Below are 26,271 nucleotides of genomic sequence, written 5' to 3'. Positions count from 1 at the left end.
AAAATTAAAATTTGTGTATTTACAAATAATTGTGTAGTCGATTTAAGATAAAGTTGTTGAAAACTTTATACATTAATCACATCAGTGAATACAAATTTTGCATTTATATGTATATCATATATATAAATCCATATACTGTAAACAGTGTATACTGCTCTATGGAGTATAAGTGTTTGTGTGTCTGTGTGTACCTTGATTGTGTTGCCGTCTCCTCTGCAGGGATGTCCCTTTTACGCCTCCATGGAAGGCGAACACATGATGTCATCCTTAAAGTATCCTTATCAGGACAGCTCAGTGTTGCTTCAGACCGTGGAGGCTAACACAGCAGATATACTGACTCCTCATGAGCATAGATTGAATCTTTCTTCTTTTTTTTTTTTTTTTTTTTTTTTTTTAAACCTCACTGACAAGAAAGGGCAAGTTTTGGAATTGTGCTTACAAAAATGGCATCTGCAAAGGTAAGCTCTTGTTTACGCTTTCGTTCCACGATGATATGATTATACAATGTGTATATACACACACGGTGTGTGTGCGTTTGATGCTGGAAACATCACATGTGAATTTATTTAAATTAAGATGAATGGATTTGCATTGACCTGGATGCACAATGAATCGATGAAAGAGGACTATATTGATTACAAAACAATATTGATGACAAATAGATGAAAGTAATTGCTTTGCATTGAGCCATAACAATATACGGCCATATTGCGGTTTATATTTTAGGAGCCACACCTCACACAATGCAAAGCATTAATATAAAGAACTTTGAACTTTGCCAGGAAGTGAATGAACACATTGAACCGCATTGACATTCATTTGGCTAAACTTGCTCAATAAGTCAACTAAAATACACAAGCAGGAAGGAAACTGAGGAGGCCGAGGGGGGAAAAAAAAAGGCTGAATCTGTAATCTAGTGCGAAACAAGAAATCCAGCAATCACACAGTGAAAAAAGATTTTCTATGCTTTGCTTACACAATTAACCATTTTAAAATAACCCTTTTTACTAAAAAAAAAAAATAACCTGCCCAAAAAGTAATCCAGGATATTTTATTCTATTCTATTTTTCCATTTATTTCATATCTATTTTATTTATTATATAATAATTTATTATATTATTATTTATTTTATTTTATGATTTATTTTATTTCTCCATCTTCCTCAGAAAATGCATCCAACAATTCGCTTGATGTTTCTCCTGGTCATGTGCTTCCTCGCCAAGGTAGTAAACATCCACACACAAGTCAGTTTCAATGCTCGGATAAATAACATTTCTATTCCGGACGGTTGTGCTTCATTGGTGTCAGCTGCTTTTGGCTGAAGAAAATCCAGAGGACGCCCATCAGGAACATTCCAACCACTACGGGGAGCATCCGGCAACTATCGCCATGGCCCAGTACAAGTGCTTCCAGCGGATGGTGAGAGGAGACCATCACCGCAGAACGCAATCGGCGGGTGAGCATGATGATGATGGTGGTGATGATGATGATGATGGTGATGATGATGATGATGATGATGATGATAATGATGATGATAATGATGATGATGATGATGATAATGAAGGTGATGGTGATCATGATGATGGTGATGATGATAATGTTGACGATGACAGCGATGATGATGATGATGATGATGATGCTTGACAAGACCAAAGTGGCAAAGGCATTTCCGATTGACGATTTGATATTTTGCCCGCAGGACTCGTGTGCAACATGACGTGGGACGGTTGGCTGTGCTGGGACGAGACGGAAGCAGGGCTCGTAACGGAGCAGAGCTGTCCGGATTATTACAAGGACTTTGACCCTCATGGTAATTTTCCCTTGACTCCATTTTGAGATGAGTCATAGTTGAAGGGACACAACAAAAACATATTTTACATCCTTTTAAAGATGATTTTAACTTGAACTATCCTAATAACTTTCAATGTTTTAAGATTCATGTTTGATTCTAACTCCAAGTTTATATTTTGCCATCAGCGCTAGCTTCCAAAGTTTGTACGGAAACAGGCGATTGGTGGCGTCACCCAGAGAGCAACCGGACATGGACGGACTTTACCAACTGCCAAGCCAACACGACACATCACGGCACGGTGAGAACAAATCAAATCTCAGTACACGCGTCAAACCTCCGGAATGTTCTTCAGTGAAATCTTCTGTTTATCCCAGGTGGCCATGACGCACTTCTACCTGGTCATGATTGGTCACGGGTTGTCACTAGTCTCACTAATCATATCGCTGGGAATATTCTTCCATTTTAAGTAAGTGGCTGCTGAAAATTGCACGTCCCAATTTATTCCATTTTTTTTTTCATTATCTTTATTCACAGGCTCCGCCTCTAGTCAGAATAGGATAGCAAAACAGACGAGAACATTTTCCAGCCTTACTTGAAATTAGAACGTGACAGCCAATCAGAATCTCTCACTGCAGGAGTCTGAGCTGCCAGAGGATCACACTGCACAAGAACCTCTTTGTCTCATTTGTTCTGAACTCGGTCATCACGGTGGTGTGGCTGACCAAGGTGGCCAAGAAGCAAGGACAGACGTATAATGACTCGGTAAGCCAACCGCCGTCTTGCCAGGGGGCGGGGCCGCAAATTGGTCGTCATGTGATTGTTTTTCTGGTCGTTAGGCGAGCTGCAAGCTACTGATGTTCATCCACCTCTACCTGCTGAGCTGCAACTACTTCTGGATGCTGTGCGAGGGCATCTACCTGCACACTCTGATCGTGGTAGCCGTGTTTGCCGAGAAGCAGCATCTGTTGTGGTATTATCTGCTCGGTTGGGGTGAGTACGGAACGGAAGGAAGGATCTTTGGTGAGATATTTTACGCTCACGTGCTTTTGACTTTGCAGGTTTCCCGCTGGTGCCGGCAGTGCTGCACTCCGTAGCACGCCAATGTTACTATAATGACAAGTGAGTTTGTTCAAATTAAAAGAGAGAAGATCTCGATACCTTGCTCAGCATTTTTTGGCTCATGCGAGAATGCTTGGTTTTTTTTTGTTTTTGTTTTGACAGATGTTGGGTCAGCTCCGATACATCCTTGCTCTACATCATCCATGGGCCCATCTGTGCTGCCTTGGTGGTGAGTGGCAAATCTCTGTCTATCTGTCGACATCATTATCGCAGCTGCTCATTCAAAATGTTGCATCTTGGGTTCGGATCAGAACAAAGAGTTTTGAAAATGTTCCTCCAGTCCTTAAGACTTTTGTATTGGCTTCCAGTCGGCTGTAAAATACATTTTAAAATCCCATTACTGGTCTACAAATTACCAAATGTCCTAAGTCCTGATCACATAAAAAAATGCAACCCAGTCTGATATCTGAGCCCAGACTCCGAAGTAAACATGGTGAAGCAGCATTTAGCCGTTGTGCTGCACACAAATGGAGCAAGTGTAGTCCGAAGCGAGCCTGCTTTTAAATGCAGCTCTATCGTGCAGGTGAACCTATTCTTCCTGCTGAACATCGTACGGGTTCTAATCACCAAGCTTCGAGTAACCCACCAGGCCGAGTCCAGCCTGTACATGCGGGCGGTGAGGGCCACGCTCATCCTCATCCCGCTTCTCGGCATTCAGTTCGTGCTGCTTCCCTACAAGCCTCAGGAGCACTGGGTTTCTGAGATCTATCTCTACATTATGGAGATCCTCATGCACTACCAGGTGAGTGCTGACTCAGCATCCAAAACAGTATTTTGATGCCTTACTCAAGCAAGTCTGGCACTTTCAGGGTCTCCTCGTGTCCACCATATTCTGCTTCTTTAACGGAGAGGTAAGCCAAGTTTTGCAACCCTGAATTGAACAAATTCCAATCATGACCTTTGACCTTTCCCCTCCCGTCGTAAGGTTCAGAGTGTTTTGCGGCGACACTGGAATCAGCAGAGGATGCAATTTGCCGGCACATTTGCCAACGCCGACTTGTTTCGTTCGGCCTCCTACGTGGCGTCGTCGCTCACCGAAGTTCACCGCTGCTACAGCATCGAGAGTCACACCGAGCACACCAACGGAAAAAGCTACTCGGACATTTTCCGATCTGACAGCCCGTTTGTGTGATGAGGACTTTTTCGTACGGGAGGAGATTCAGAAGAGGGTCCGAGGAACCGGGATGATTTTTTTTTTTCATCTTTTCATAACTTTTGTCTAGCAAAACCTTTCACCAGATTCAAAACCAGATTCACTGTGACGTTCAACTGCATGCTTTCAGCCATTTTGAAGGCCGAATGAAGCTCCTCAGCTGAGTTTTTTTTTTTTCACTTTTGAACAAGATTTTTTCTTTCCAAGTGAAATTTCAAACCTGGAAAACACTATAAACTTTCCAGGTGAACTTTAATAGTTGAAACTGTGGCGTTGTAGTCACGCTTTCTCATTTTCGAGTATGGCACGTTTTGTCTCAATTGTTTTATTTATAACTCCTTTTCCTTTCATGTACACTTCAAAAAGGTTCATGTTGTTCTTTTTCCCAAAATGCTGGAGAGGAAATAATGATGTAATAATGGCAAGCTTTTTTTTTTCTGCCGACTAGCTTGCTTTGCAATTTGCATTAACATTGTATAGAAGAAACTTATAACGTGGCTGTAAATAAAATTGGCTGTGCAATGATCAAACTGCTTTCACCAACATTTATATGGAAGAAAAAAAATTCTCTTTGACACAAACATGAAAGAAAAGGCCGCATTTCCTTCTCGGACCTAAAAAGTGGACCACCGCTTCCAGACAAAGTGACGGCATGTTTGCTATTTACTTTTCATCCAGTCGAGGAAATCCCAAAGGAAAACGCCACCAGTGCATCATTTAGCCAGCTGGAAAAGTCACGTGATACACTTTCAACCTGCAACAAAGCAGGATGTTTACCATTTATCGGTAGCCCCGCCTCCCGTATTCACGCCCTCTGCTTGAGGCATCATTGACTTCCTATTTCTAAGAATACTTTTGCACGAAATCTTTTGAAGCTTGCCAGTTTCCTCCTTCTCGTGACTAACAATTGTTGACCGCAGCAGTCTTCAATAAAATGGGAAGAGACTTTTTTTTTTAAACCATTCCCAAATTCCCGTATGATCATCTTAAAGTGGGAATATTTGAAGAAACATTAGTGTGATGAGTGAATTGGGACGTGACATCATTCGAAATATTTCCACGTATTTGGCCGGATCGATGCGTGATGTGGACACTTGAGTGCGGGAACATGGCACTCCTGAGAACAATAGAAAGAGTTCTTGGCCACACTTGAGGGTGTGGAGGGCGAGCAATTCAAGGGTGAGCTATGTGGCCTGCATGTGTGGATGTGACCCGGTCTGGGCGGGGATGCAGGATGTCCGCACGACCCTCGCAAACCCGCACGGCCTCAACGTGGAGAGACCAAAGGGTGGAGGCATGTATCACGTGATCATGTCCATGTTTGAGTGTCAAGCTGGGCCTGATCAATTATGATAAAAATTCAATCATGAAAAGAATTAAAATACATACAGTAGCGCAGTAGGCCCAAGTGTTCATCAGAAACATAGGGAGATGATTGTATACCTAGTAATATTACAAGCCAATGCAACATTGTGCAGATTTTAAAAGAACAAAAACAAAAATCAGCATGTAAATGATTAAATTAAAATCTATGGCACATCATGTAAAAATCACACCAGAATAACAAGCTAGATCTTAAAGGCTTGAAGCAAAAATGTCATACTAGAAAATTAAATACAATTGAACTGAAATGATGCTTTCGTTCATAACGCCCTTGATTTTTCTCAGCATCTTTTGAAAGTATATTGTCATCAATTATTTCCATCGAATGTTTTAAATATATATCCTTTATGCTTTATTAACTCATTAATTGTTATTTAATAAGCCTGGTTATATCCCACCGAGAATCAACAAAGACCTAGTGTTAGAAATGTTGATGCTGAAAATCAATATATATTTTGTGTTGAATGTTGTCGTGTTGGAAAGTTACGTCACCACGCCTTAAGTCTCGCGTGAGTTACCTCAACTTATCGCGATTGTTGCAGTTTGTGCGCAGCGGTAAGTTACGGACGGGTAGTGACGTCACCGCGCCTTAAGTCTCGCATGAGTTACTTTCGTTTAAGCGCGATTACTGCAGTTTGCGCAGCGATAAGTTACAGATGGGAGTTCGAAGTTGCTGGTATCGACTGAGCGTGTTGCTGGGGTCGTGTGCGTCTTTGACACAAAGTGAGTACATATATTTAATTGTTACTACTGTCCACTGTTGTGCCGTTTGTTTCGTGTGCGCGCCGTTTGATTGACAGTTTGCCTCGCATCGTACACGCATGACTACAGTCGTAGTCTCACGGTCGCCAGCAAATGTATTTGTTTGTCTTGATGACTTATGTTTGGTGTGTTGTCGAGAGTATTCCATTTATGGTTATTTTAGTATAGTTACGTCTAGTCAGTGATGTAATGTGTGCCGTCGACCAGTGGTGTGTGACGTCAGAAGTCGAGCGTTGTGACGTACGTGCTGTATTTCTGTATGCCCATATGAGCAACAGTGCCTGTTCCTTTTTGCCAATTATCCATGAAAGCAACCAAAACGGAACCACGTCTACCCTCCTGTGTTCTGACCGACATAACCTCAGGTTCCCCAACACCTAGAGTTCAATAATTTTTTTTTTTTTTTGCTTTCCGTGTCATCAAGTTTCCGAGTTTCATTTACTACAAATTTTACGTTTGTACGTTATGCTGCCACCTACAGGACTGGAGCACAAAATACTGTATTTCCAATGTCTAGAAAGTTTTAAATAAATGGTATTCCAGTGAATAACCGACTTTAAAACTTCCATAACTGTTAGGAATATCAAAACAGCTTCCACCAATTATGGAAATCATATAAAATGTCATATTATCCCATTTATAATTTGACTTCAACAAGCATGGCCAAAAAAATAGAGTTCATACAACTTTCATACAGGATTACTTTCTTTGCGAGGGTTAGGAAGGTTAGCTATCAACAAGTCTTGCAGTGTGAAAATGATTTCATATCTCTGACGACGATGATTGGAACAAACCAGCAGAAACAATCCCAGTATTTCAGCGTTGGAGACTTTCTTCAGTACGTGCAGGGCGTACGCTCGGTCTCGTCTTCAGCATCAACTGCCAACAGGAACTTCCTCGCTCCTCTTCCAGTTTCCTGCCATTGTTCTCTGTGCTGCCACCATACGAGGCTCCGCCCAGGATCTTGGAAAAGGTGCGACGTTAAAATGGCCTGAACAATTATGGTGTGAGAAAAGAAAATGTCAAATATTAAATATCAAAACACCCTTTCAGTCATTTTCTCTTCAGATTTGAAAATCTCTGTTTTTCCACCTGAGTGGCAGCATATGTGGGCGTAAAATGACAATGTGTCATCTCGGAGAAATCATTGGCACAAACCATTGCGGCATATTCCAATTTGAACGTAAACCAGCACCACTGAGTCCTTCTCAGCATGTTCCTCAAGCGTTTTGTCTGCTGCGCACCGTGCAGGAAGGAAAAGGAGTTGCTGGGAAATCTCGTACAGAGGCTCCTCAGCGAGCGAGAGACATCCCAGCTGGGGTCGGCTGGGTGTGACTTCCAAGTCATCTCAGGGTCGCGGGCGCCTGGAGAGTTTAATTATGTTCAATGACTCCCAGAGGAAAATTTCAGCACGACGCAGCAAGATGTTTACAAATATGAATATACAAAGAAAAAATTTGTGATTGTGTTGACTGGGTGGAAGGTGGCTCCTTTTGGTAAATTAAGTAATTAAGAGATTTTTTTTTTTTTGCCGGAGAGGTCAAGTGATGACGAGCCCAAAAGCTTTTGTGCTAGCATGTAATTTTGAATATATTTTTGAATATATATATATATATATATATATATATATATATATATATATATATATATATATATATATATATATATATATATATATATATATATGTATGTATATATATATATATATATATGTATGTATATATATATATATATATATATATATATATGTATGTATATATATATATATATGTATGTATATATATATATATATATATATGTATGTATATATATATATATATGTATGTATATATATATATATATGTATATATATATACATATATATATATGTATATATATATACATATATTCATGAATGAGGGACTTAACAACTTTGAAGATTTGTGTTCCCTGTAGAGTCTTAATGTATATATATATATATATAATTATAATTGAATGTATGGAATATTCATGCACACTTGACTGTCTTGTCTCCACTGGAAAAGCTCCTAAGTGAGAACATGTGCAGTCGGAAATGAGCGCTATACGCTATGCACACACATATACGCACATGCACAGATACACACACACATATACACATGCACACACATACACACACACCTCAGAATCCTCATGTTGAAATTTTCCTCACATTATGAAAATAGCAAGCCATCTAAAATGACCTCGTCCACCGATGCCCGGCGTGGCAGCAGGAAGTGGCGAGAGTGGGTTTTCTTTCAGCGTTGGTGCCGCGACGAGGTCGACCCAGCAACATGTGCAGGCTGAACTTTGGCTCTTATGCTTCCTGCAAGGAGGCCTTCCTCCTTTCAAGCGCTTTGTGCTCGCTCACACACCCCGACATTTAGACACGTTGAAATTTGGGGAAACGCCTGCCGTGTCAGCATGTGTGCTCAAGCTAGCAGACGATCATTTGTAGCCTCAAAGAAATAGACAATTTTGTGTCAACCGGTTGCTTTCATTCCGGCCACCTAGTGAGGAACTTTCGCCATCTGAGATTTTCTGCAAATGGACGGCGCCCCCTAGAGGAGAAACGTGGCAGTTTGCCGTTTTCTAAGCGCTCAATCAATTTTAAATTTATTCTCGTGCTTTATTGTGTGCAATGAGCTCAGCCGCCCCGGAAAAAGACATTTATTCTAAATCAATTGTCAACAATCAAACAAATAAATTTAAATTTACAGTCAAGCGTGTAGCATTTACAGGTGACATTTCAAAGCATTTTGTTTGACTAAATATTTATCTGAACAGAACGTAAATCAGGATCAAATATTTTAGCTTATCCAGATTGAGAGCATGTAAACATCTGTATTGAAAATATCTTTGTCTGTATTTTGTTATTTTTAATCTAAATGCCCAGTATGGCTTCTCCTCTCTGCGTTCGGCGTTTGTTGACTCAAAAGACTATACGAGGGTTTCACAGAGAAGAAGATGAATAAATAATGGTGGCCTTCTACCAGCCGCACGTCTTTTACCAGCCACGGCAATGATGTAACTTTCATCCACAGCGCTCACACGAAGTGGAGTCATTTTCTCAAATTCACACGCGACGATTTCTCGGTCTATGAGAAGCACACAGGTCCAATGTCGAGGCCGAACTCTTGATTGGCCTTTCCAATGTCCATGGGAGCTACGTCGGCAATGGGCAGCCTGATTGAGGTTTGAGTCCTGTATTCCAACACTGTCTTAGCCCAGTTGCCGTTGGACCTCTGAGGAGACACAAGGAGGAAACGCAAAACATGCAACTCTGTCCCATCTCGGATGTTTTTGTTTGTCCTTTTTGCTAACGACTTACCGCGCAGCCATCTTGGATGACGGTGTATCTCAGGCGGTTGGTGCCCTGCGCCCTCAACTCCTGACCGTTGGCCCCTTTTAGGATCAGGGCTTTCTTCATGGTCCCTTTGCCGTCTTTGTAAGCCACGCTGTTCTTGCAGTGGTAGGTGAAGCTCTGGTGGGATTCTTTGGAGAGACGCTGCAGGAGCTTCATTTGAACGGCCACCGTGTTTGGCTCCTCCTCGTCATTGCCGTAGCGGAACTGAAACGGTTTGAATTGGTCAATGCTAAGTGAACAAAGTCATATCGGGGAACTGCAATCTTGACATCATCTGCTTACTGGGGTTCCGCTGTACATCTCAGCTCCGAACCAAACAGGTTTGTTGGCACTGGGAGTGGATTTTGTCCACCAGGATTTGCGGGAAATATTGGCCGGGTTAGCATTAATGCAGGTTTCACCGTTGTCCATATTGCAGAAGACCTTGATGGCATCTTTTGTGCTTCCTTGGTTGGGGTCAATCCAGTACTCGCCTGTAGACAAACACAACGTAGGTTAATGCTCGTCTATTTATTTATTTTTTTAAGTATTATTGAGAAGAAGACTTACCGCTTGATTTCTGTGGGTAGCATTGCCTGATGTCCTGACATGTCTTTGCGGGGTTCTCTTTTGTTCCATCTGGACTGCGAATGTCTTGCAAACGCCTGCTGAGGGTCTTCAGAGCGCCATGAGCGATGATGGGACTCTTATCAGGAAGAGCCTCATCTTTATTAAATTCGGGAAGTGGAGGACGGTCGGCCGCCACGTCATCTTTGAAGAACTCCATGGCGTCGGGCACGCCACGCTCATCCAAATCCATGGGAGCTGCATAGTATTCATTGACAGCTGCTGTGGGAGGTCCAGGAGGGCCTGGAGGTCCAGGTGGTCCCGGTTCTCCGATAGGGCCCTGACAATGCAAAGGAAGTAGCATGGTGGATTTGGTCTACGAGAAGACAGCTCAACCTTGTACCAATGTGTTACCTGAACTCCGATGTCACCGCTGTTTCCTCTGCTTCCAGGAGCACCCATTGCTCCTGGCTGGCCAATGTTCCCTTCCTTCCCAGGTGGACCCAAGACGCCAGGAGGACCCTGTGCAGTCATGAGATAATGTTGTAGTTCTATTGGGTTTTATTGTCAGTTCTGACAAAGTTATCTGCAACTTACCCTTGGTCCAGCTGGTCCAACAATACCTCGAGGACCGGCGTCCCCTGTAGCACCCTGAGGAACAAAAAAGGGTCTTCATTTTTTCTTCTCTTCAAAGACACATACAAAAGTATAATATCAACTTACAGCAATTCCTGGCAAACCCTGGAGTCCAGTAAAACCTATGTGACCTTTCTGACCCCTTTCTCCTTGTTCACCATCTGGTCCTTTATCTCCCTGTGGTCCTTGGGGGCCCTAGAGAATAATAATAAAAAATAAAAAAAAGATTCAATATCTAGGTTGACGATAGAAAAAATGAGACTATGCAGTTATTCTCACCGCTTTGCCTCGTACTCCAGGTGCTCCGTGGGGTCCAGTAGAACCTTTGGCACCCTGAATCCAAAATATGCAAATAACAGGAATCAGCAAACTGGTGATGCCATTTATATTTGAATCACTACGTCGATACAACTCACGTTTTCACCTCTGGGTCCAGGACTACCCGTAGCTCCCACGGGACCCTCATTTCCTGGAGAGCCTGGGCCTCCAGCCAAACCCTCGGGACCAGCATTACCTTGATCGCCCTTTAAAGTCGCAGAGCGGTGATGAGTACACACGAGTCTGGCCACGGGCCTTGTCATGTGTCTACACGTACCCTTGCCCCTAAGAGTCCGTCGCTCCCGGGTGGTCCTTCTTCACCAGTCACGCCCTGATTGAACACACAACAAACTTGACAAACACACTCATGCAGATTACCTTTGGCATACCCTCCAGCAAAACCCAACAACCTCAGGGCCCGGATCTCCTCTCGGCCCGGTGGCTCCCGCTGGCCCAACTCCACCAGGAGGACCTTTTCCACCTGGTACTCCAGCAGCTCCCGGTTTCCCAGGCAGACCCTGAAGAAATAGGAAGATCAGATATTGTAATCATGGTTCAAGTGCCGGAAATGGTTGATAGTAGGATTATTCTGGCATACCGCAGGACCGGGCAGGCCTGGCATAGCTCCCTCTCCTCTCGCTCCAGGATGACCAACTACGCCTCGCTGTCCTGCAGCACCGGGAGGTCCTGGAGGTCCAACAGGACCCTGATGAAGAAACACAAGACCAATCAAGGATTTTGCGCAGTATGTGCAGCAAGTGGTGATTAGTAAAACCCACCGGAGAACCGTCCTCTCCAGAATCACCCTTCTCTCCAGATGTGCCTGCCGGGCCTGGAGCACCAATCTCGCCTTGAAGTCCAGAGGGCCCATTTTCACCGCGAATACCAGCAGGGCCTTGCTTTCCAGTCGGACCAATGGGTCCATCTGCTCCGACAGCACCCTAGCACATACACAAAGGCAAGATTGCAAGTGACCATATAAAAAACGTTCTTTCCAAAATCCAAGTGGACTCACAAGAGAACCCGGTGGACCAACACCTCCGGGTAAGCCAGGGAAACCAGCTGAACCCTGTGGGAAGAGAACACTTCTAATAAAGCGGATGTGCCAAGCTTCTCCACAGAACCACGGTGGGTGGACTCACTGCTGAGCCCTGCGTTCCTCTGCCACCTTTGAGTCCGGTCAGACCGACCGCGCCCTGAAACAGACGTTTCCATTAATTCACAAATTTTGCTTGGCTCACTGAACCACAAGTCCTACATTTTTTAGCTTGTTAGAAACAGATATCAATTTGATTTGGTTACTAATCCACACCTGTACTCCCGGTATGCCAGCCAGTCCTGGGGGACCATGTGGTCCTGCCTCTCCCTTAAGGCCTGGTTCTCCGGTCTCACCTTTCACTCCAGGCTGACCTTCAGCACCCTGGCAAAAAAAAAAAAAAAGACGTTCCCATAAGTATGTGTAATTGGGCCCAATTACAGTACAGGGTAGAATGTTTTGAACTCACAGCTGGTCCGGGGAAACCTGCAGCACCAGTTGCACCGGGCTCACCACCAGAACCCTGTTAATCATTGGCACACACTTAAAAGTCAGAAACAGCAGTGATCACCATCCATTCTGATGACAGTATGTTTTGCTCACTGGCACTCCTGTTGTCCCTCGCCGTCCATTGCGTCCTTGGGGGCCTGGTTCCCCCTAAAAAATACAGATGTACATGAAAAAGAGGTCTTTGGGATTTGCTCCATCAATCCAATCAAATCGATTCAAAGTCATGTTTTGATACAAAGCTTAAACATTAGGAAGTCTCACCTTGGCGCCGTTGGCTCCGACTGCACCTGGAGGTCCAACTGGACCTGATCCACCCTTTAATAGACAAATATGTCTCATTGTAGAATTTGTAATTACATAGCCAACACACACATTTATTAGACCCTCTAACGTGGTCCATAAATAGTCTGAACACCCCTGATTGAAGATGTTTAAACAATCCATCTTTGGAACAAACAACTCACTCGAATTCCATCAGCTCCGGCTTTGCCTTCGAGTCCCATCTCACCTACGGAGCCCTGTCCAACGAGATCGTCACTTTCACTTCATGTGCCAAGCACCAAAATTGGCTTTGGTGCTGTTGCAGGCAACACTCACCACATCCCCCTTTGGGCCGGAGGATCCTGGGATGCCTCTTTCCCCTGGCATCCCCTGAAGTCCTGGACTTCCCGTTTCACCGGTAGCTCCTTTTACGCCAGCTTTTCCCTAAAAACAACCCAACACTCAAATGAATGCGACTAACGATTTTATATCTTTAATTCAAAGATGGAACCGGTCATTTATTCCTCTGATACCTTAAATCCATCTGGGCCTGGACTACCTGGACTACCCTTAGGTCCCTGCAGTCCCTTAGGTCCGGTTTCACCTCTCGCACCAGGAGCGCCTCGTTCTCCCTGTTGGCAGAGTCATGTCTTATTTGTCCAGTGGGTTGACACTGGAGAAGCCAAACAAGAACCGCCGACTTACCCTCAACCCTGAAGTTCCGGCAGAACCTTCCTCTCCAGCAAGTCCCTGGTAACACCATTAAAAATACTTTATTGGCGCGTCGGTACTGAAATAATCCGTTCTACTATGAGTGGGTGTAAAAACTTTTAAGACGGTAATGTGGGATTTATTTACACACCTCAGATCCTGGTTTACCAGATTCACCGGGTGGGCCTGGCACTCCGGGCAAACCCTGTAAAACACATGTTGCATGTTTAAATAAGCAAGTTCACACGTGTTAAAGTTTCGGTTTTACCTGAAAGCCATTAGGTCCCTGTGATCCCTGCTCGCCTCGCTTGCCCGCAGTACCCTGCATGGGACGGTTTTGGATCAGAAGTTGTGAAGGTGCAGATCATCTCGCAGTTACATTATGGAATATAAGTAAAATTGAGAGAATGTGATTGGTTGATAACTGAGCCACTTACCGCTGGGCCAGTTGGACCGGCAGGACCCTCCTCGCCGTTTTTTCCGTTCACTCCCTGGAGGATGTTTGTAATATTTTGTCATCACTTCTGTTTTTAATTGGCTTGATGGTAAAAGTACTTTGAATTTCTAACAGAACGTAACGTACTCTTTGACCAGCTGAGCCAGTACTGCCCGCTTCGCCATTCTTCCCAGGATCGCCCTGAAAGTTACAAAGGAGTCAGCATCATCTATTTAAAAAATGGCTTCATGTTCTACGCAAAATGAGTCAAACTGACAGCGAGGCCTTTTGGTCCTGACGAGCCCATAATTCCAGCTAAACCTCGACCTCCTGTAGAACCAGGTGGGCCCGGTTTGCCATCATCTCCTGCTGAGCCCTGCAGAGGACAGTATAAAATATTAAAAAATGCTGCATTATCGGAAGAAAGACTCACAAAACAGAACCTGTGGGCCCGGTTTGCCTTCTTCTCCTTCGGCGCCCATAATTCCAGACAGGCCCTGTTTGACAGAACATAGCATCACGGTTGGGAAATTATGTCTTCCTTCAAGCTTGAGGAACAACTGTGGGTTTAAAAGGGTCTTACCCGAGCACCAGTTAAACCGGGCTCTCCAGGTCGTCCCAGATCTCCGGATGGACCTTTGGTGCCTGGTGTGCCAGGCAGCCCTCTTTCGCCCAGAGCTCCCTGTGACAGCAGAACAGCACGTTTTGGAAAAGAAGGAAATAGAATGTCCATCTCACTTGCTTATGAGGCAATTAATTAAATAAATAAATAATGCCCAAAAGCTTGAGGAGATCACAAGTTTGTTGCACAGGTGAGGAGCACAGAAACACAATGCTGCTTCAATTTATTTCAGTTTGAAGGCACAAAGTGAACTCAAGGATCTTCTTGAATATATTTAACGAACTTACTTTTGCACCTGGAAAACCATCTGTGCCGTGGAACCCACGATTCCCAGGGATGCCCTATAACAAATCCATATGTTAAAATTGGATGACAATTAACAATGTTTGCATATTGGGATCATATTAGGCCAACTCACCGTCTCGCCATAAGGTCCTGGGTCACCGACAGACCCCGCATCACCTCGAGGTCCGCGCTTTCCCTCATCTCCCATGGGGCCGATCAGACCCGGAAAACCGTGGTCACCCTGGCAACAAGTTGCAATCACAAGTTTAACCTGTGCTCCACCTCCTGTAGCTACAAAAGATGGTTTTCATACTCTTTCGCCTTTCAGTCCAGCTTCTCCTTTAATTCCAGCCACGCCGCCGTCGCCCTGGAGAAAAGATGACTCTTCACATAAGTGACAAAAGACAGAGAGAAAGTGCTGTCTCTCATTTTACATCTTGGCCTTTTGGTCCCACAGCTCCTGTGGTGCCCTGAGGTCCAGGGGGCCCGACCGGGCCTACGATCCCTGATGCACCCATGGGACCCGCTAAGCCCTGGAAAAAAAGTCATAGATTCAATAAGGAACTTTACTGATGCCAAAAGGGAAATTGATAGTTGGCTCACGTACCGTTGCCCCTCTGGCTCCTGGCGCTCCATCGGACCCCACGGAACCCTGTTAGCAATCAATGACGAGGTTAATAGCAACACCATCACCTTTTTGGCTCATTAAACAGATAAGGGCAATTGCTCACCGCTTGTCCGGTGGGCCCTGGTGGTCCAACGTGACCCGCATCTCCTCTGGATCCCTGCTGACCTGGACTTCCTCTCATGCCAATAGGTCCCACTTCACCCTGGGGAGGTACATGAGGTCCTTCAGTAGATTGGCTAAGCTAATTTGTCAACTTTCAAGGCAGAACTACAATGGCACCTTCTGTCCTGGGGCACCTGGGAATCCTGGCACACCGGGGATTCCAATCGGACCCTGTGGATGAAGGATATCATGATTATTATTTTGACACCAGCATTGAATGATGACATAACACAAATTATACTTACCAGGGGACCTGGTTTGCCTGTATGTCCTGCTGCACCGCGTTTTCCCTAAACCAGAAACAGATGAAATGATCCATCTTGCAACATATTGGGCTATACAAACAAACACGGATGACGGCTAGTTGCGCCTACCACAGCACCGGATGGCCCTGCTCTGCCTCTCTCTCCCATCAAACCTGGTGGGCCCTGAAAGACAAGGAAGACTCAATATCCGTCCACATCCAATGTTGTGGTGTTCTTAATAGATGTGTTGCCTACCACTGGACCAGTCGCACCCATGGCACCGGGAGTACCAAAAGTGCCCTGCAGAACACAATGATAAGGAGTTAGGTTAAAAAAAAAAAAAAAATTGGTTCCAGTGTTTGATTGTGTCATCGATATTAAAATCCTACCTTGATACCGACAGCACCGGGATCACCTCTAGGGCCAAAAATGCCCGTCTCACCCTGTTAGAGAAAGATTGACAAGTGTTTCACGAATGTCCAAAAAAGTATAGCAAATTAAAAACCAAACAAACAGGCATATACCTTGTGACCTTTTTGACCTGGAATACCTGGAGAACCAGGTAACCCTCGTGCACCCTGATCAGATGACATTATTGAGTATGAAATCAATGGAGCAGAACAATAAGACAAAGAGGTAAATGTGGGAATTGTTTGTTTACCAGTGATCCTGGGAATCCCATCTCTCCAGGAGCACCAGGGGGTCCAGTCTCCCCCTATGAAAAATACCAACAGTGGTTGTGTACATAAGAATCAATCAAACCATGATTTTAGTGCCACAACCAATCTGAACAATAAAAGATTTTTTAGAGCATGCAGGGCTTCATAAGATTACACTGGTCAACGTGATTTTACTACATTTTTGAATTAAAGATTCAATTTAACTTTTCTAAATGAGCCTAATTTTTTTTCTCAGCGCATCAGGTTGAAATAATAATAATAATTATAATAATAATGAATAAGGTATTTGTTGTTTTGGTATTTGGTGATTTAACATTTGCTTTTATATTACTCTTTTGTATCGTACTTAATATATGATGATTTTGTAACAGTAAATCCAAATTTTCTATTTGTGACCAATATGTAAAAAGGGGTGGGGTTAAATAAGTATACTTCTTCCCACTCCTTTTTTGAACAATGTGTTTTGCTTTTATCTTATTATCATTATTATTTTAATTTCTTTTCTTATTTTTGGTTGTAAATTACGTTTCTTTTTTTGTTGTTTGACATAAATAAAGTTCATTCATTAAATAATAATAATAATAATAATGAATAATAATACAGGGACTCATGAATCTGCCATTGACCAGTGTTATTGAATGAATGAATAGATTTTTCTTCTGTAAGTTTTCACTGACATCAGGACCACTTTTTCCCGTCAACCCTTCTGGCCCTCGAAGACCCGATTCACCCTAAACACAAGCAAAGGTCAAAGTTTGAGACACAAAAGCACACATGTGCCTGCAGTCCATGAATGCAGGCTTGGCATCAAGGTCAGAATGGCAGCATGAAGACGTTACCATATGACCTGGATCTCCAGCCTCGCCTGGGAGTCCCTGGCCACCGGGTGGACCCTGAACAAGAAAGGACAGGAAATGTCAGCCAACCATCCCAACCAAAGATCAATGCTGGACAGTTGAAAAAAAAAACTTCATTTGCAGGTGCTCAAAGTCAAGTCTGCCATGATCACTTTGTGTCATCCTCTAAAACAAACAAAGACTTCCTAAAATGAAAAACTGTCAGGAAATTTCATTTTTCCTTCACTTTTAATAGAGATTTTTTTTCCCCTCCAACTTCCTGCTTAATATAAATCGGTCCACTGGGGGAAACCATAACTAGGATGTGGCGAAATGAGTTCCTGCTGTGTAGTCATTTTACTGACTCTTTTACATGTGTGCCAAACCTACTGGTGGTCCAGTCGCACCGGGAGATCCTCGTGATCCTGCTTCACCCTGAAACGGGAACAAGCGGCTTATTACGAGCTGCGTCATACTTCCTAAAGGTGTACGCACATACTGGCTTGCACTCACCCTTGATCCCGTCACCATTCCGGTCAGGCCTGCTGATTTCTCATTAAATCCTGAAGCCATTTGTGACACAATGTTTCCCTTGGGGTGATAAAAGGACATACATGTAAGTATTTTTCTTTTTTTTTCTTTTCTTTTTTCTTTTTTTGCTTGTCTACGGTGAAACGCTGGATGAAGACTCAATCTCACCCCAGGAAGGGAAGGGAAACCAGGGGGACCAGATACGCCTGGGTTTCCTGGTATGCCAGGCTCTCCATCAAAACCTGGGGGCCCTTGGAATCCCTATCATGACATTTTTACATAAACAAGTTTGTCATCAAAATACAAAATATTTTATGTCTTGTATTTGAACATCAAAATAAAAGGAAGATGTCAAGACAGATATAAAGATTAGCTCTATCTTTCTCAAGTGATTGACACTTCTCTACCTCTTAAGGTCAAAGTTCAAGGACCCATACTCTCACAATGGTTCTGACTTACCCGTCTGCCTTTAAATCCTCTATGTCCAGTTCTCCCCTGAGCACCTGGAGGACCCTGTAACCAAAACCCACAGGATACGTTTATTTTTAAGTTTATTGTGACCTTGCTGGTGCTTTTGGCGAATAAAAACTCACGGCGGGTCCTTGAGGTCCAGGGAGTCCTACCATCTGTTGCGAGAGTAAAATAAACATCATAAAAATGTTGCGAAACAAGAGAAAACCTTTTAATCTTTGCATATATTGCGATTTATAACTTACATGTGGAATATCACCTGGTTCACCCTTTTGTCCCTATAAAAAAAAAAGATATCAATCTTTAGTACATACACCTCATTTAAATACTTGATGATTCATAATTCATTCATTTCAAAGGCAAACTTTTATTTACGTTTGTGACAGCTCTGGAAAAAGTGAGACCAAAAAGCAAAAATAAAAAAAAAAAAAGAACCTTTTTGATATTTTGACTTGTTTCATTTTATGCAAATAAATCCCATAGATGTGAATATTTCTAGTTGGAATTTTGGAGTCAACAGTAGTTTCAGAATAAGATGAAATAAAACCTTCAAATAAGAAAATCATCGTGTCTTAAAAATTTCCAGTGCTGTATGCCCATAACATCCCCCACTCCTTCATATTGTATCAAAAGGTTATATTGAAAATAAAAATATCATGACTTACCCGATAACCCATGATTGCTTGAAGAGGAAGCGATAAAACAAACAAAAAGATCATTTCATTATGTATGAAAAAAAATGTTTGTGATGAAAACAATAACTTTGTACAGCAGCGCACCCTTGTGGGTGGGGTGCATTACTACAACGGACATACCAATGTGCCTGGTGGCGCTGGCCAGGTTTTCACACACTGGGCAGCACTCGCCCTCGGGGGTCACCATCTTAAGGCAGCCGGGCACCATCTCGCACTGCACGTCACTGCAGACGCTCACACCGTTGTCGCACACGCACACGCTGCACAGTGCCGGCTTCCAGATGTCGTTGTGAGCGTAGGTCTCGCCATCCACTACACAGCTCAATCCATCCTTCTCCACGGGAGCTGCAGTGGGGTCAAGTGCAGAATCAGTCAAGGAGGGAACAATCATGTCACAGATTTTTTTTATTCTTTTTTAATTTCCACTTATTCTTTTTTAATTCTTTTTTAATGATTTTTATTCTTATTTTATTTTTTATTCTTATTTATTCTTTTTTTATTATAATTTATTTATTTATTTTATTGGGTTTTTTTTTATTATTATTTTTTTTTAACTCACCCATTTGCTGTATTTGTTGTCAGGCCTAAGCATTAAAATCCATTTTGTGGCATATTGATCCCAATGAATTATGTGAAGTGAGTTAAGGATCTTAAATTAGACAAAACTAGTGCTTTGCCACCATCTTTGGCATCTTGGTACTATGCAACTATGTAAATTGTAGACAGTTGATGAGTGTCACTTTGAAAAAAGTAATGCTCTGCCGCCATCTTGATGCAAGGAACTATGGTGACCTGAGTGGAGGAGATCAGAAGCTCCAGAAATAAATGAATATCTAAATAAATTTGGATTGTATTGTATCTTGTAATACGTCAGTACCACACATTTTGATGAAGTGAGTGGGCGAGCTCCATTTAGACACACATAGTGATTTGACGCCATTTTTGTGACATCTCGCTACCACAAATTTTGAATCGAGGCGTTCCATTTAGTCAAAAGTGACACACACGAACCTGCGGAAGGGTCTGGCGTGGGAGCGGCGGGGGTGACGCACACGGGGCAACACTCGCCCTCCGGGGTCACCGTCTGGGCGCAGTCGCCGAGGTCGTCGCAGGTGACGGTCTCGCATGTGACGCTGCCCGACTCGCATACGCAGATCCGGCAAGGTTCCGGGCTCCACATTTCTTTGTTGGCGTACACTTGTCCATTGTCGGCGCACGTGTCTGTTTGGAAAAAGTCAAATGTGCACTTTGCTGAGTTATTTATACACCAAATGAATACTTGGCCTCCTCGTTTTTATGCTTCTTAGGTTAATTGAAGACTCCGAATTGAGAGAGAATGATTGTTTTTCTACTTCTCACCCACAACCTTATTGAGGATAAAGACACATTTATTTTTATACATTTTTTTGTCAATGGACTTTAGTTGCCAACAGAGTATTTCAAATAGCACTAGAGGATAAATGCCAAGAAATTCAAGGTCATTAAGTTAAAAAAATAAATAAAAAGAAGGAATTTGTGGGTCGCAAACAGAAACCAAAAAACAATGGAAGTTGTCCAACTTGTCTGGGAATTGAATTTTCATTGATTAATTATAAGATGGCAGAAGGTAGTCAACCTGTTTTTCCACTTGTCAGCTTTGTGCTGAAATTTCCCAGCAAATTTGTGAATAAAACCAAACAAATTTTTCAAATTCAAATTTTTTTACGATTCATACTTTTTTGTGCCATTTTTTTTTTTTGCTTGAATCATCCATAGCTATTCTCAAAGTACTCATTTGTAAAGTGATGTCATTAAGACATTCTTATCATGTCGATAGCTAACAATTAAAGAGAATAACAGACTCCATTGGGGCTTTCCACTGCAATTGTATGAAGACAGTGATTAAGGAGCGAGCAATTAAATTGTGGTTAACTCCATCACGTATCATCATGACAAGAATTTACCAATTGATCAAGCAGATGTATTAATAACTTTCCTGGGCTATTTTATACTTTTTTTTTTTTTGCATACTGGTTCGGGTCGCTTTTGTCCAGAATGTGGCCACCTGCTGCAAGCTTTTCTATGTGGCTCATAATTATGTGGTGAAGCCTCTCCCCGCCCGCGCTAGACACTCCTTCTCGCCAGCAGTAGTTATTTTAGGGGAAACCACACGAGATGGTATATACGTTGGCTTTGGCCTTAAACGTGTGGTTTGTCTTTTTTTTTTTAAGTATGCCACACCCGCAACCCCCCTGCAGAATCGAGAATTGGTTTAGATTCTTTTCCTCCTTGTTCTTAGTTCAATTTTAAGCTAGGTTGTGTTTTTTTTTTTTTTTGGATGAATTATGGTCACATAAAAAAAATTCAAGCAAAATTTTGAGAAATAAATATCATTGCATCTTAATGTCAGCACTACCCAAAAATCCTTTTCTCTATTTACAGCTCAACTTGTGGAACAATTTGCGACACCTGTCTGAAACGGCGTCCTCCCAAAAAGAAAGCAGCGAGTGAAATGAGTAAGGCAAGCATATTGAAGTTGTCTCCTCCAGTGGAGCAGAACTCAACATCCTTTCACTGAGGGTGTGTCTTGTGTGCCTCCCGGTCCAAAGCTGACCAAAATTAGTGGCCTGCTTTTGTCCGTCCCGTCCACCAGGCCACATCATTACAGGAGTGGAGCTCGGAAGGCCTTCATTGGGTGCCGACCTCGCACCGAAATAGATCGGCTGAAGGATTATTTTGTTTTTCCAGCTTGGCATCTTTGTGACGTAGAAAAAGTGGTCAAGAAGGTTAAATCAAACTGTCCCCAATTATTTATTTCTTTTTATTCCAGCACATCACATCTGGAGCTTCATCAACATGCCCAAACTTTATGTATGATTCCAATTTTTTAAATAAAATTGAAGGAATGATGATGGATGATAATTCGGCCTGCCTCCTCCACAAAAATTGGATTTGATTCTCGTGACGTCACAAATGACATCACTGCCATGCAGACAGCCTCAATTCAAACGTGTTCCAAATATCACAATCAAAATGATCTTCTGGATAAGCCTTCAAACCATCTCAAAAGTTGAATAGAGGAAAAAAAAAAAAAAATCCATGCATCCATCCATTTTCTATACCATGTGACCGTTGGCCAATAGGTGGCGCTCACCCAGGACTGGTCGCCAACGTAATTTCACGTATGAGCCAAAAAAATATAAATTAATCTCCCTCACATTCCCATCCACGAACAGTATGTACTCGATTTTTCAATTAATATAAATAATGATATCACATATACAATAATATACGCCATAAAATGTCTCCTTGACGACAGTGTGGGCCAAAGAGACACAATCGTACAAAGAGGTTCAACTACTCACCGTTCTTGGTTGTTTCTTGGCAGGATACGGTAATCACCTGAGTTAGGGAGATGGCGGCCAAGAGGAACGTAATCCTCATGTGCACGGAGGGGCCCATGGTTGCACGCCAAACAGGCACGCAAGGACCTCACTCACACACACTCACACAAACACACTGGAAAGAGGCCGACCCGGAGCTACAGCATCCAGCCCCAAAGATCCCGATATCCCTGAGTGCAGCGGACTCCCGGATGAGGTGTGCTCCTTCTCCTCCTCCTCCTCCCCCTCTTCCTCCCGCCTCCTCCTCCTTTCCTCATCGTCGCTTCACGTTCCACTCCCCCGGCAGACGCCGCTCCACTCTTTGAACGTGTAATTAAAGGCTGCGTGGAAATCCGACCAAGAATTTGGAAAGAGTGCAAAAAAAAAGAAGAAAGAAAAGAAAATAATTTATCGCGTATGACCTTTGACCCCTAATTTGCTTTTTTTTTTGCGTGAATTCTTCTCATTTGGCTGATGGAGGAATATTTCTTTGCTCTTAATTTTGATGTCCAGACACTTGAAGATGCTTCCAAACTTTTGACTGGCATTGTATTTAGCGTACTTGCAGCGCCCAAGTTGCATCATCCTCTCGGTGGACGAGGATGCCGGGATGGGAGAATGAAAGGGGCGAGGCGGGAGGCGGACAAATTAGAAATATGAGATCAGCACGTTTTTTTTTATTTATTTTTTTATGTCTGCCAGTTCATCAGTTGCTCAGAGACGTTGCCCGGCCCTGCTTTGAAGGCACATTCTAAAAACATACAAAATTGCTTTAAAAAAAAAAATCACTCAAAGCAGCTGAGCCACAAATACATGTACAGTAAATCACATACCGCATATAAAAAGAAAAAAAAATTGGCTGCCAAGAGACAGAAGCCAAATATGCCCAAATTTAGCCTTTTTTTTTTTTTTTTCATGAAATTAGTTTGCATGTGACAATATGGAAACTAACTTTAACAAGGTGCTATTTGGTAACCTGACAATTCTTTTTCAATTTCCACAGGGCTTTCGAAGAAACAATGATATAATGTTCTATTATTCAATCTTTTTTCGTCCTCAGTGACTTTAAAAAAAAAAAAAAGTCAAATAGTTCTCGATAGGAAAAATGTTCCCCCACCCAAAGTTATGTTGAGGTGACATAAAGAACAAGCTACACATTTATTTCTGGCCATGTCAAGTCATAAAACGAAACCACAAAAGAGGGAAGGCCAGCCCACACACCATATGTATATTAACTGCGTTTCATTTATATAAGAAAAATATGTGTATGTTTCAATATTAAATTGATACCCATTATTTTACTATATTATTATTCATATAAACTAATAATGGAGTAAAAGCAGTAAGACAAATAAGATTCCCAATTGTTCCATCGCATTTCATTTTTTGTTCTATTTTTAGTTGATTTCATTTTATCGCTTTTACTTGTGTTTTTATGACATCACTCACCCATTTGAAAGAATAAAAAAAAATACATTTGGACTTCTAATCTGTTTTTTTTCATGGGTCATGTGACAGGAAGTTTCCACCTTGTGAGCACACCTATTACCTTACAAACTCTCTGCATTATTGAACAGCCAGCGTGAGAAGAGACACGCAGAGATGAGCACCCAGAGCTAGTCAGACCTAGCGCTCCTCCATTTGAGATGTTCGCAGCCGCCACCAAGAACTTTGTTAAGCAGGTGGGTGACACCGGAAGGTTGGTCCCCGTCCCGAGTCTGAGCGAGGCCGACCGCTATCAGCCTCTCAGTCTTGTCACCAGGAAGAGAAAGAGACGTTTCTGGAAGAAGAAGAACAAGTACGCCGCCACTGCGTTCTCCCTCAAAGACATCCTGGTCGGGGAGAAGGAGATCACCGCAGGTACATCTAGTGAGGAGCTCCAAAGTTTCCAGATGTCTTCATCGAATCAATAAAGCGGTCTTACTTTCTGCAGGTGTCTCCTCTTATCAGCTGCTCAACTACGAGGATAAATCGGACGTAGCCCTCAACGGTCGCCTTGGAAACCACCTCATCAACGACGTGGGCTTTAACGTCAGCGGCTCCGACTCGGTGGCCGTCAAAGCTTCCTTCGGAATCGTGACCAAACACGAGGTGGAAGTACCCACGTTGCTGCGGGAACTCAACTCCAGGTTGCCTTCAATCACATCGTGCAGATCCGAAAATCGTATTGTTTTTTTTTCTGACATACGATAGCTGAGTCAAAAAAAGAAACACCTTGTACTTTTCTCACCTGAACTGAAGATAAGACTATTGACTAGCTAGAATGCCGTCTGACCTATTTGTGACTGAGGGAATATGAGAAGAAGGCCTTCCCTGAATAAATGATCACGTTATTCTACACTCGAGCGGCCATGTTTGATGCACAACCAAAATTAAACCTTTGCATGACAGGAAAGTGGAGGTGGAACACTGCTTGGTCCGTCAATGCAAGGAGAGCAGATGGAGCGTCCTGTGCGTGGTCATGGAGAGCATACGCACCACTCGCCAGTGCTCGCTGACGGTCCACGCCGGCATGAGGGGTGCCACCATGAGGGTAAACACAAATTTGAAAACATTTTGCATTTAAAAAAAAAAAGAAAGACACCTTAGAGCAGTTTGTCTCAATCTACTATCTCAAAAATGGTTTGGAAATATTCAATTGGTGCAGTTTGAATATTTAATTCTGTGATTGTTATACGTACCACTAGAGGGCGCCTGCACATCACTAGTGTAGATTTGTACCAGTATATTGAAGGAAAAAAAAAAATCTGTCTGACTTAACATCCATAAATAATTTGATTTCAGGTCAGTTCATCCACAGCATGCAAATGGACAAAAATGAATGACTCGTCTTTTTCACTGCAGTTTCAGATCGACGATGGCAGGAACCCAAAAGGCAGAGATAAGGCCATCGTCATCCCGGCTCACACCACCATCGCCTTCAGCATCTGCGAGCTCTTTGTTCGATTGGACGGGCGGCTCGGTAAGAAGGTCAATCAATCTTCCAGTAAATTACTGACAATCTCCGTGCTCATTTGTATCAGATATCTGCGTTGCCCCGGGGTCTCGAGGGGGATTCGAACAGGAGCAAATTAGCGAGCAGCTGGGGGGCTTCATCGGTCACTTCTCAATGGGTCGACTGCGCCGTTTCCTGTCAGGTATCATCTACGGGAACCCCTTCAGAGCAGGTACAGTCGTGGTCGTCTCATCCGTCCTTCCACCGGGTCTTAACAGTGTGCTTGCAGACGACAGAATACTGGAAGAGCTGAGTCACTCCGATAACTTTATGGACGACACGATGACGGACTACTACGAGAAAGCCGCCAGCATGACCGACGTCTCCTCGGCATACCTGAGGCAAAGTTCCCACACGCGTGTCAACCTTCTCAAACACAATATCGCCAAGGGGCCGTGTGCACTGTGCGGCATGGGCAACCAAAGACGGGAAACGGTCTATGGCTGTTTGGAATGTTCATTTGCTGGGCATAAATATGTACGGCTGCATGTTGTGCCTTGTTTTGACCTTTGGCACAAAACTCTTAAGTGATGAAGTTGTTTTCACGATTAAATATTCGTGTTGCTCCAAAATTAAAAGTAACTGTTGACAATGGTGGAAAGTAGCCAAGTATCATTACTTTCTTATTATACTGGCTACTGACTTTTACTGACGACTTTTCACTTACTGTAATTCAAAAAGGAGGATTTTAGTAAAAATTGACATTTTGTGTGGATAAATCCAACTAATCAC

At 43.0% G+C, this 26,271-nt stretch overlaps 3 protein-coding genes across 5 annotated transcripts; 2 read left to right on the top strand and 1 right to left on the bottom strand.

The window, feature by feature from the left end:
* Nucleotides 1–336: 336 nt before the first annotated feature.
* LOC147062734 (calcitonin gene-related peptide type 1 receptor-like) lies at nt 337–4,577 on the top strand. Its single transcript, XM_085910975.1, has 13 exons — nt 337–458; nt 1,167–1,223; nt 1,309–1,456; nt 1,700–1,810; nt 1,978–2,090; nt 2,167–2,258; nt 2,428–2,554; nt 2,629–2,782; nt 2,851–2,911; nt 3,014–3,080; nt 3,435–3,653; nt 3,721–3,762; nt 3,837–4,577. Exons 1-13 carry the CDS (start codon nt 444–446, stop codon nt 4,041–4,043), a joined length of 1,413 nt encoding a protein of 470 aa, XP_085767101.1. The 5' UTR covers nt 337–443; the 3' UTR covers nt 4,044–4,577.
* Nucleotides 4,578–6,025: 1,448 nt separating this feature from the next.
* On the top strand, nt 6,026–26,070 carry pjvk (pejvakin). Of its 3 annotated transcripts, none has more exons than XM_085919590.1 (9): nt 6,026–6,170; nt 21,604–21,677; nt 22,550–22,761; nt 24,122–24,404; nt 24,478–24,673; nt 24,936–25,077; nt 25,389–25,506; nt 25,568–25,711; nt 25,769–26,070. In XM_085919590.1, the coding sequence occupies exons 4-9, from the start codon at nt 24,191–24,193 to the stop codon at nt 26,068–26,070; spliced, it is 1,116 nt and encodes a 371-aa protein (XP_085775716.1). In that variant the 5' UTR covers nt 6,026–6,170; nt 21,604–21,677; nt 22,550–22,761; nt 24,122–24,190. The 3 variants fall into 3 exon arrangements, with proteins under 3 accessions (XP_085775716.1, XP_085775715.1, XP_085775717.1); XM_085919589.1 differs by having other exon boundaries at nt 24,063–24,404; XM_085919591.1 differs by lacking the exons at nt 6,026–6,170; nt 21,604–21,677 and having other exon boundaries at nt 22,135–22,761; nt 24,063–24,404.
* LOC147062733 (uncharacterized) lies at nt 8,868–22,623 on the bottom strand. Its single transcript, XM_085921226.1, has 53 exons — nt 22,527–22,623; nt 20,194–20,403; nt 19,303–19,527; nt 19,153–19,169; nt 18,476–18,529; nt 18,185–18,277; nt 17,999–18,076; nt 17,876–17,920; nt 17,489–17,542; nt 17,327–17,380; nt 16,631–16,684; nt 16,494–16,547; nt 16,359–16,412; nt 16,225–16,269; nt 16,099–16,152; nt 15,970–16,014; nt 15,842–15,895; nt 15,666–15,764; nt 15,542–15,586; nt 15,369–15,467; nt 15,248–15,301; nt 15,068–15,175; nt 14,937–14,990; nt 14,611–14,709; nt 14,471–14,524; nt 14,305–14,403; nt 14,175–14,228; nt 14,029–14,082; nt 13,860–13,913; nt 13,743–13,796; nt 13,586–13,630; nt 13,414–13,512; nt 13,217–13,324; nt 13,084–13,137; nt 12,881–12,934; nt 12,713–12,766; nt 12,579–12,632; nt 12,386–12,493; nt 12,216–12,269; nt 12,089–12,142; nt 11,853–12,014; nt 11,672–11,779; nt 11,484–11,591; nt 11,351–11,404; nt 11,172–11,279; nt 11,035–11,088; nt 10,843–10,950; nt 10,717–10,770; nt 10,534–10,641; nt 10,123–10,459; nt 9,856–10,046; nt 9,538–9,777; nt 8,868–9,451 (listed from the first exon to the last, which is right to left on the bottom strand). The coding sequence occupies exons 1-53, from the start codon at nt 22,621–22,623 to the stop codon at nt 9,305–9,307; spliced, it is 4,677 nt and encodes a 1,558-aa protein (XP_085777352.1). The 3' UTR covers nt 8,868–9,304.
* Nucleotides 26,071–26,271: the final 201 nt, after the last annotated feature.

Source organism: Syngnathus leptorhynchus, chromosome 1, assembly GCF_054491065.1.
Source record: "Syngnathus leptorhynchus isolate UIUO chromosome 1, UIUO_Slep, whole genome shotgun sequence".
NCBI lineage: Eukaryota > Metazoa > Chordata > Actinopteri > Syngnathiformes > Syngnathidae > Syngnathus > Syngnathus leptorhynchus.
This window is presented reverse-complemented; position numbering and strand designations above follow the sequence as displayed.